Source organism: Centroberyx affinis, unplaced genomic scaffold (genome assembly GCF_046629955.1).
Source record: "Centroberyx affinis isolate AG114_WGS23_722 - 3 ecotype Tasmania unplaced genomic scaffold, CSIRO-AGI_Caff_v1 ptg008058l_1, whole genome shotgun sequence".
In the NCBI taxonomy this organism is placed as follows: Eukaryota; Metazoa; Chordata; class Actinopteri; order Beryciformes; family Berycidae; genus Centroberyx; species Centroberyx affinis.
The window spans coordinates 7,501-18,096 of NW_027284030.1; the positions used below are offsets into that span (position 1 = coordinate 7,501).

A 10,596-nucleotide genomic window follows, 5' to 3' on the forward strand; every position below is an offset into this window, starting at 1 on the left:
CCATAAATTGCACCGGTCCAACCTACCTTCAGGAGCTCCTCACCCCTCGATCCTCACCCCGGACACTCAGGTCTGGCAGCTCAAACCTCCTTGCTGTGCCACGGACTAAGCTGTCAAGCATGGGAGATGGTGCCTTTTCGTCTCTGGGGCCACGCTTGTGGAATCAGCTCCCAGGAACGATTAGGGCCTCAGACTCACTTGCTGTTTTTAAATCAAATCTTAAGACTCACCTGTTCCTCTCTGCTTTCCCCTAGGGTCCCGGCTCATCTGTGCCTTCCTTTTAAACTTGGGTCCCTATTTGTCGCCAATTTTATTCATCTCATTTTATACCTTATTTTGGTTATGCGCATGTTTTTTTTCTGTGTAAATTGTCCAGTTTTAACATTGTACTATGATTGTTTTACTCTTTCTGTGAAGCACCTTGAGATTTCGTTGTATTTTAAAGTGTGCTATATAAATAAAATTCATTATTATTAAGAGACTTTACTGATGTTTACTGATGTCCAAACAGAGGCCCCGCCCACCGGCCCTCTGTTTGGCCCCGCCCACCGGCCCTCTGTTTGGCCCCACCCACCGGCCCCTCTGTTTGGCCTCTCCCACCGGCCCTCTGTTTGGCCCCGCCCACCTGCCCTCTGTTTGGCCCCGCCCAGCAGCTCACTCACGTCTCGTACTCCTTGGCAGCATCTTCCACCTGGACGAACAGATCGTCCAATCCGCTGCCGGTCACTGAGGACACGCCCACCACCTGCACACACAGATCAATTTAACTGATTTTTGTTTAGTATTTTTTTTGTTATTTATTTATTCATTAATTGATTTTTATGATTAGTTTTTAATTATGTTTTCTTTTTTTATTATTTCAATTTATTAGGGGCCTATTGTGTTTGTATGTATTATTATTATTATTGTTATTATTCTTTCTTTCTTACTAAAACTGCCTCCTATGCCTGAAAAGTCACCAAACTCACCCACAGCTCCAGCTCCCTCACTAAAGTCTGGGGCAAAAAAAATCCAAACAATCCATCCAGCTCTGTAGCTTTCTGAGCTTATCGGCTCAAACAAGACAAAACTTTCATACACTGGAACCTATAGTAAATTATGAAGTCCACCACTCTGCTTTTATCAAAAACTAATGAAATCAAAGTGGTCCCACATACTTAATGAAATCACTACAGAGCAGCATCAGACCTGCTCAAATAAAACTGCTGTGGGGTTTTTCATTTGATAAATTGATTGCTGTAGAAACCCCCCCCCCCCCCCCCCCCCAGGTTGCTGTAGAACTCGTCCTCCTCCTCCTCACCCCCCCCCCCCCCCCCCTCAGGTTGCTGTAGAACTCGTCCTCCTCCTCCTCACCCCCCCCCCCCTCCCCCTCAGGTTGCTGTAGAACTCGTCCTCCTCCTCCTCCTCAACCCCCCCCCCCCCTCTCAGGTTGCTGTAGAACTCGTCCTCCTCCTCTTCACCCCCCCCCCCCCCTCACCCTCAGGTTGCTGTAGAACTCGTCCTCCTCCTCCTCAACCCCCCCCCTCACCCTCAGGTTGCTGTAGAACTCGTCCTCCTCCTCCTCACCCGCCCCTCACCCTCAGGTTGCTGTAGAACTCGTCCTCCTCCTCCTCACCCCCCCCCCTCCTCACCCTCAGGTTGCTGTAGAACTCGTCCTCCTCCTCCTCACCCCCCCCCACCTCCCCTCCTCACCCCCCCCACCCCACCCCCCACCCCCCCCCCCCCTCACCCTCAGGTTGCTGTAGAACTCGTCCAGCACCAGGCTCATGGAGCGTGTCAGGTTGCTGACGTACGATGTTTCCTGGTTCAGAGCGTCTTGGAAAACCTCAAAGTCCTGCATCCACTCCACCGCAAAGCTGTGGTCGATGATGTCAGTCTGCAGCAGCAACAACAACAACAAGTCAACACAAACACAACACAAACAATACAATCTGCATTTCAACTGCAGTCCTGTTTAAAGAGTAACTAAACCCCAAACCTGTGGTGAAGCCTGACACCTAATGGTGAAAAGTAGGTACTGCACTGGTCATCTGCTGGTATAAGATTTACTTTTATTTCCCTTTAGGGAAATTTGTCTTGGACTCCATGCTGTACAGACACAGGACAAACGCAACAGCATCAAAACAAAACAAAACAAAACAAAACAGCCGGTCCTACCTGTTGGGAGTCCTGAGGACAGAGGCAGGACTGAGCAGCCTGTGTCTGCAGGTCTGTATCAGCTGGGACTCCAGGTGGAGAATGTGAGCTGGGTCAGACACTGTTTCCTCAGCCTGTCTGATAACAGACTCGTAAATCCACTGAAGTGTTGAATGTTTTTCAGTGCCAGACTAGTCCGTATCGGATTAGACTTTCTGGTAAAGTTTCCGCTCGACACCGAAGACCCTGAGTCTACGGAGTGTGTACAGTCTTTGGTCTTTGAGCCAGGTGAGATCACCTTCTATAGAGGTGGTGACATCACATGGCACAAAGACCAGCCAATAGCAGATGGCCAGTTCAGCACCTTACTTTCCACCATTAGATGCCAGGCTTCAAGGTTTAGTTACTCTTTAAAGGAGGAAAGCCCCGCCCACTTCTCTGGTTAAACATCTGAAGCTTTAACTCTGACACATAAATCACCATTCATCAGCTGGGGTGTGTGTGTGTGTGTGTGTGTGTGTGTGTGTGTGTGTGTGTGTGTGTGTGTGTGTGTGTGTGTCTGAAGAGAAATCAGAGCTGATGAAGAGACCGACTGTTTTAAAGTTCAGACAGGAGTGAATCGGTCGGGATGTGAAGAGAGTCATGATGAAGAGAGGAACAGGAAGTGACCTCACCTTGTTCATCACCACGATGAAGGGCAGCTTGGTCCTGTACAGGATGCTGAGGAGACAACAGCAGATCCACATTCACTGCTGAGGAGACACTGTCTCACCACAACATGGTTCTACTGAAGACGATACACCATAACATTCAGATAACATTCAGATAACATTCAGATAACATTCAGATAACATTCAGACTGTCCACAGAGAACGCCTCTGGTCTGTGGTTCAGAACAGACTGACAACAGACAGGAGGTGAACTGATGCTTCATTCAGTTTGTTCAGAGGATCGATGAAACAGACAGACAGAAACTCTTCAGATATCACCTGGGAAAATCAATAAAGGATCAATAAAGGATCAATAACTTCATCTGCTGATTCATAAAAGGTTTATCTTCATATTTTGGATAATGCTAGTCGCCTACAGTTACTAGACATACTGATTGCTACGGTGTTAGCATGCTACGGTGTTAGCATGCTACGGTGTTAGCATGCTACGGTGTTAGGCCCCCCCCGCGCATTAATATCGTATATCGCGATATCTTGGTGGGACAGCATCACAAAATTTAATTTTGAATATTGCCCAAGCCTAACAGCCGCTGCAGTAACAGGCTGACAGGGACACACTTCCTGGTGACATCACAGCTGGTGACATCACAGCCAACTGACCTGCAGGCGTACAGCATGTTGGACATGAAGGTGACGGGGTTCACACTGCGAGACGTGTCCATCACATACACAACCACACAGGGGAAGGAGGAGGCCTGCAACACACACACACACACACACACACACACACACACACACACACACACACACACACACACACACACACACACACACACACACACACACACACACACACACACACACACACACACACACACACACACACACACACGCACCACATACAAGCCAGAGATGGAAATTATGCATTAAAAAACTGTTTATCACAATGTAAACCAACAAACAAACAAACAAACAAACATCAGGCGTTTCTCACCAGCGCCTCGGTGATGATGGTTCCGGACGCCGACCAGGTGAAGACTTCGATCTGACCTGGCGTGTCGATCAGCACGAACCTGCAGGGGTCAAAGGTCAAAGGTCACCAGGCATCAAACACATCAGAGAAGTCTGACTGAGTTTCAGACCGCTACTTCATCACGTCGTGTCACAGCTGCTATGACGCATGATCCTATCGTGCTGTGATGTCACTCTGCCTCCAGACTCCGCCCACTCTTCAGATGTCACTCTGCCTCCAGACTCCGCCCACTCTTCAGATGCCACTCTGCCTCCAGACTCCGCCCACTCTTCAGATGTCACTCTGCCTCCAGACTCCGCCCACTCTTCAGATGCCACTCTGCCTCCAGACTCCGCCCACTCTTCAGATTCAGTCACTAGTGATGGTTTCAGACGGGTCGGTCACTATTGATCGGTTCAGACACGTCGGTCACTAGTGATCGGTTCAGACGGGTCGGTCACTATTGATCGGTTCAGACACGTCGGTCACTAGTGATCGGTTCAGACGGGTCGGTCACTATTGATCGGTTCAGACACGTCGGTCACTAGTGATCGGTTCAGACGGGTCGGTCACTATTGATCGGTTCAGACACGTCAGTCACTAGTGATCGGTTCAGACACGTCAGTCACTATTGATCGGTTCGGGGAAAACCAAGTCAACTCAATCTCAGCTGGATGAGTGGAACCAGATGGAGGTTCCTTGAGAACATCAGGAGAACTTGCTGCAGTTTACCTCAGAACGTATGACACCTTTTATAAAACCTTTTTATAAAACATACTGACCGGTGGTTGTGTTGCTTCTTCTCTATGAACTTCATCACCTGAGGAACAGAAACAGGGAAACAGTTATTCCTTCATTTCAGTCGAATATTAAACTGCAGATCATGAACTTACTTTCTACTATTGATAATTGTAGAATATTGACAAAACTGAAATATTTCCTTTAGTTTGTCCACTGTGGCTGAAAATAATCAAGATATTCTTTCCCTTTATAACACTAATAATAATGATTAATTAAAACTGCAAGCAGTGATGAGCGGGCCCTCGCCTCCGTGTGCAAGTCGGGGTGTGCTGCAGCCGCGGCGTCGTTACCGGACACCGACCGGTCGACGTGGCCCACACCATGAAAATTCCATGTAAATCATGTGGCGATTGTCACACAAGGCTTACTTCCTGTCGCCAGTAGGTGGCGCAATGACTGTGACTCCCAATTGGCTTGTATATGTCCTCAGGCCTGGACTGTTGTCCAGCATGTGAAATCCGGTGCAGATCGGACAACGTACGCTCAAGTTCACACAACTTCCTGTCGCCAGTAGGTGGCGCTATGACTATAACCGAATATCGGAATGTAGATGTGTTCAGGCCTGGACACTAGTCAAACGTGTGAAGTTTGGGCCAGATTTGACCATGTACAGTCACGTTACAACCCACTTCCTGTTTCGTGTCGCCAGTAGGTGGCGCAATGCCTATGACTCCATATCGGCCTGTAGATGTCCTCAGGCCTGGACTCTGGTCCAGCATGTGAAATCTGGTGCAAATCGGACGAGGTACACTCAAGTTATGGCAGCTTCCTGTTTCACGGCGAAACATCGAAATTCGCCGCGCCGCCATGGCAACGCCGTGTGACGAAAACTCAAGCTTTTGATAACTTTTCATCGTCGAGGGCTTTTATACACGCTGACTAAGTTTGACGTGGATCCGATCAACCGCCTAGGAGGAGTTCGTTAAAGTACGACCCCTGCAAACGCCCAAAAATGTCACAATCAATTCAAAATGGCCGACTTCCTATTGGTTTTAGGCGCATGGTACCGCCAGACTTTTTTTTAAGTCTGGACATGATACACGTGCCTACCAAGTTTCGTAAGTCTAGGACAAACGTACGGCGAGGGATACTCCGTTGAAATTTTGTAGGGGGCGCTATCGAGCCGTTTTGCCACGCCCATGAGCGAGACCCATAAAATATATAATTTTTCGCCACTTCTGATGCGTGTGCAAAGTTTCACAACTTTTTCGAGCTCGTTTAGGCCTCAAAACAATAAAAATAAAAATCATGACTAAGAACGAAATACAATAGGGCTTCGCACGAGGTCGTGCTCGGGCCCTAATAATAATCATAACATCTAGCAAAATAATCAATATTTTCCTCTCAGCCTCATCATCTGTCTGATGTGACGTTCAGGGCGGCTCCTGCTGGACGCTGCTGGAACTGCAGTCATATGATTCACATTTAGTGGAGAATTACAAACAACCCACAGTGAGGTCAAGGGTCAGAGAAGCTTCCTGTAACCATGGAGACACTTTGCGGCTCAGCAGAAATTCCCTCTCCTCGTTTCTGTGTTTTGGTCGGTTGGCGTTTGTTTCATTAGATAAAGAGAGAGAGAACGAAGCGCCAGTGTCTCTCGCCCACCTGATCGAAGCGCGTGGCGAACAGGTTGAGTGACGTCACGATGCCGCCGTTCGGCCCCAGACCGTACTGCTTCATCACCTCCTTATAGTTCACCGTGTCACGGATATCTGAGAGAGAGAGAGAGAGAGAGAGAGAGAGAGACAGACAGACAGAGAGAGAGACAGAGAGAGAGACAGAGGGGGAGGGAGACAGAGAGAGAGAGAGGGAGAGGGAGAGAGAGAGACAGAGAGAGAGAGAGACAGAGAGAGAGAGAGACAGAGAGAGAGACAGAGAGAGAGAGAGGGAGAGACAGAGAGAGAGACAGAGAGAGAGAGAGACAGAGAGAGAGACAGAGAGAGAGACAGGCTGCAGGTCACTGAGCGCCTCAGACTCAGCTTCATGTTGAGAAACCTTCAGCTTCATATAAACAGAGAAACAGCTGAAACATGAAGAAACAGCCTGAACTCTCAGCTGTTTCCCTTCAGCTGATGAAAGCCTGGACATCGACTCTCTTATTGTTCTGTGTATCTATGAACCTTGTAATATGTTGATGCATATTTCACTTTGGATTATTTATATTATGTATTCACACTGTTTCATGTTTAGTCAGTAAATTCCTCACCGATGTTGGCAGGAAACGGCACTTCATGCACAGCAGGATCCAGGTTGATCACATAGGGAGCAGACTGCAGACTGTGGAGGTGAGCAGTCAGCCTCTGGAACACCAACATGATGCAGGTCAACACCTTATCATCTCTACCAGCTTAACACTTTATCACTTTATCATCTCTACCAGCTTAACACTTTATCATCTCTACCATCTTATCACCTTATCATCTCTACCAGCTTAACACTTTATCACCTTATCATCTCTACCAGCTTATCACTTTATCACCTTATCATCTCTACCAGCTTAACACTTTATCACTTTATCATCTCTACCAGCTTAACACTTTATCACCTTATCATCTCTACCAGCTTAACACTTTATCATCTCTACCAGTTTATCACTTTATCATCTCTACCAGTTTATCACTTTATCACTTTATCATCTCTACCAGCTTATCACTTTATCACTTTATCATCTCTACCAGCTTAACACTTTATCACTTTATCATCTCTACCAGTTTATCACTTTATCATCTCTACCAGTTTATCACTTTATCACTTTATCATCTCTACCAGCTTATCACTTTATCACTTTATCATCTCTACCAGCTTAACACTTTATCACTTTATCATCTCTACCAGCTTATCACTTTATCACTTTATCATCTCTACCAGCTTAACACTTTATCACCTTATCATCTCTACCAGCTTATCACTTTATCACCTTATCATCTCTACCAGCTTAACACTTTATCACTTTATCATCTCTACCAGCTTATCACTTTATCACCTTATCATCTCTACCAGCTTATCACTTTATCACCTTATCATCTCTACCAGCTTATCACTTTATCACTTTATCATCTCTACCAGCTTAACACTTTATCACCTTATCATCTCTACCAGCTTATCACTTTATCACCTTATCATCTCTACCAGCTTATCACTTTATCACCTTATCATCTCTACCAGCTTATCACTTTATCACTTTATCATCTCTACCAGCTTATCACTTTATCACCTTATCATCTCTACCAGCTTATCACTTTATCACTTTATCATCTCTACCAGCTTAACACTTTATCACTTTATCATCTCTACCAGTTTATCACTTTATCACCTTATCATCTCTACCAGTTTATCACTTTATCACCTTATCATCTCTACCAGCTTATCACTTTATCACCTTATCATCTCTACCAGCTTATCACTTTATCATCTCTACCAGCTTATCACTTTATCACCTTATCATCTCTACCAGCTTAACACTTTATCACTTTATCATCTCTACCAGTTTATCACTTTAACACCTTATCATCTCTACCAGCTTATCACTTTATCACCTTATCATCTCTACCAGCTTATCACTTTATCATCTCTACCAGCTTATCACTTTATCACTTTATCATCTCTACCAGCTTATCACTTTATCATCTCTACCAGCTTATCACTTTATCACTTTATCATCTCTACCAGTTTATCACTTTATCACCTTATCATCTCTACCAGCTTATCACTTTATCACCTTATCATCTCTACCAGTTTATCACTTTATCACCTTATCATCTCTACCAGTTTATCACTTTATCACCTTATCATCTCTACCAGCTTATCACTTTATCATCTCTACCAGCTTATCACTTTATCATCTCTACCAGCTTATCACTTTATCATCTCTACCAGTTTATCACTTTATCACCTTATCATCTCTACCAGTTTATCACTTTATCACCTCTACCAGTTTATCACTTTATCACCTTATCATCTCTACCAGTTTATCACTTTATCACCTTATCATCTCTACCAGCTTATCACTTTATCATCTCTACCAGCTTATCACTTTATCATCTCTACCAGTTTATCACTTTATCACCTTATCATCTCTACCAACTTATCACTTTATCATCTCTACCAGCTAATCACTTTATCACCTTATCATCTCTACCAGCTTATCACTTTATCACCTTATCATCTCTACCAGTTTATCACTTTATCACCTTATCATCTCTACCAGCTTATCACTTTATCATCTCTACCAGTTTATCACTTTATCACCTTATCATCTCTACCAGCTTATCACTTTACCAGTTTATCACTTTATCATCTCTACCAGTTTATCACTTTATCACTTTATCATCTCTACCAGTTTATCACTTTATCATCTCTACTAGCTTAACACTTTATCACTTTATCATCTCTACCAGTTTATCACTTTATCATCTCTACTAGCTTAACACTTTATCACTTTATCATCTCTACCAGTTTATCACTTTATCATCTCTACCAGCTTAACACTTTATCACTTTATCATCTCTACTAGCTTAACACTTTATCATCTCTACCAGTTTATCACTTTATCATCTCTACCAGCTTAACACTTTATCACTATATCATCTCTACCAGTTTAACACTTTATCATCTCTACCATCTTATCACTTTATCATCTCTACCAGCTTAAAACTTTATCATGTCTACCAGCTTAACACTTTATCATCTCTACCAGTTTAACACTTTATCACTTTATCATCTCTACCAGCTTAAAACTTTATCATCTCTACCAGTTTAACACTTTATCATGTCTACCAGCTTAACACTTTATCATCTCTACTAGCTTTACACTTTATCACTTTATCATCTCTACCAGCTTAACTTTATCACTTCATCATCTCTACTAGCTTTACACTATATCACCTCTACTAGCTTAACACTTTATCACTTCATCATCTCTACCAGGTTTTTACAGTTTAAGTTTTTATTACAGTTTTTACAGTATTTCAATTGCTGTAGTTTTAGCCTTCAGTGTGGCTTTTACTAGTTTTAGCATTTAAAACAAACAACAGGTTCTACTGAAATAAAGTTCTGTTTGGAGTCAGAAGGTCTTCAGTCAGGTTGCCCTGTTGTCAGGTTGCCCTGTTGTCAGGTTGCCCTGTTGTCAGGTTGTCCTGTTGTCAGGTTGCCCTGTTGCTATGTTGTCATGTTTACCGATAGCAGCAAGTTAAATGTTGAATGCAGTCATGCAGAGAGCCGGGCAGCTAACAGGCTAACTGCTAGCAACAGACTGCATGATGATAACGACACAAGTTTCCATCATCTTCACTGGTCTTTATCAATAATGTAGAGTCAGGTATTGATCTGTGATCAGACTATCAGAATGAAGTTATCTCTACTTTCTGACAGCAGTAGGAACAGACAGTTAGCTCACACTGTCTGTTGTCTGTAGGAACAGACAGCTACCCTAGCTTACACTGTCTGCTCTGTGTGGCAACAGACTGCTAGCTCACTATCTGTTGTGTGTCACGTTAGTAAAGCTAAGCAGCTAACGTTAGCGCACACTGTTGTGTGTGTAGTAAGGCTAATGCTAACGTTAGCCTCCACGCCGGTCGTTACCTGGACGAAGGTCGTCTTCCCGGAGCCCGCCATGCCCAGCACGATCAGACACACGGGTTTCTGCTGCCGGTCACTCTCTGCACCCCAACTCTCTTTATTTTCTCTGTTTTCCTCACAAACATCCTCAGCATCTGCACCGCCCGCCGCAGCCGCCATGTTGCTTCACGCGACAGAACCAGACTGCTGGAAAGCAATTGTGACTGTCGCAAAACGTGGCGCTGTGAGGAGACATCGAAATCAGCCGCCAGAGGTCAGTCACTGTATTGTATAAAATACCGTCAGACATGCAGAGGGATTCAGTTTGTTTCACATTCAGAACACGCACTTTACACTTCACACTTCACCCTGCTGATGATATCTGTGTGTGTGTGTGTGTGTGTGTGTGTGTGTGTGTGT

At 44.6% G+C, this 10,596-nt stretch overlaps 1 protein-coding gene across 1 annotated transcript in view; it reads right to left on the reverse strand.

Annotated features, from left to right (window-relative positions):
* Positions 1 to 10,365, reverse strand: part of gpn1 (GPN-loop GTPase 1) — a gene marked incomplete at its 3' end in the record, with an annotated part of 15,981 nt that extends 5,616 nt beyond the window's left edge. The window contains exons 1-9 of the mRNA XM_071514149.1: positions 10,201 to 10,365; positions 6,827 to 6,920; positions 6,226 to 6,332; positions 4,602 to 4,639; positions 3,802 to 3,880; positions 3,468 to 3,562; positions 2,811 to 2,856; positions 1,730 to 1,876; positions 663 to 745 (exon numbers count right to left, since the gene is read on the reverse strand). Of these exons, the coding sequence (XP_071370250.1) occupies positions 663 to 745; positions 1,730 to 1,876; positions 2,811 to 2,856; positions 3,468 to 3,562; positions 3,802 to 3,880; positions 4,602 to 4,639; positions 6,226 to 6,332; positions 6,827 to 6,920; positions 10,201 to 10,356 (845 nt within the window). The remainder of the gene's footprint in view (positions 1 to 662; positions 746 to 1,729; positions 1,877 to 2,810; positions 2,857 to 3,467; positions 3,563 to 3,801; positions 3,881 to 4,601; positions 4,640 to 6,225; positions 6,333 to 6,826; positions 6,921 to 10,200) is intronic.
* Between the last annotated feature and the right edge of the window lie 231 nt (positions 10,366 to 10,596).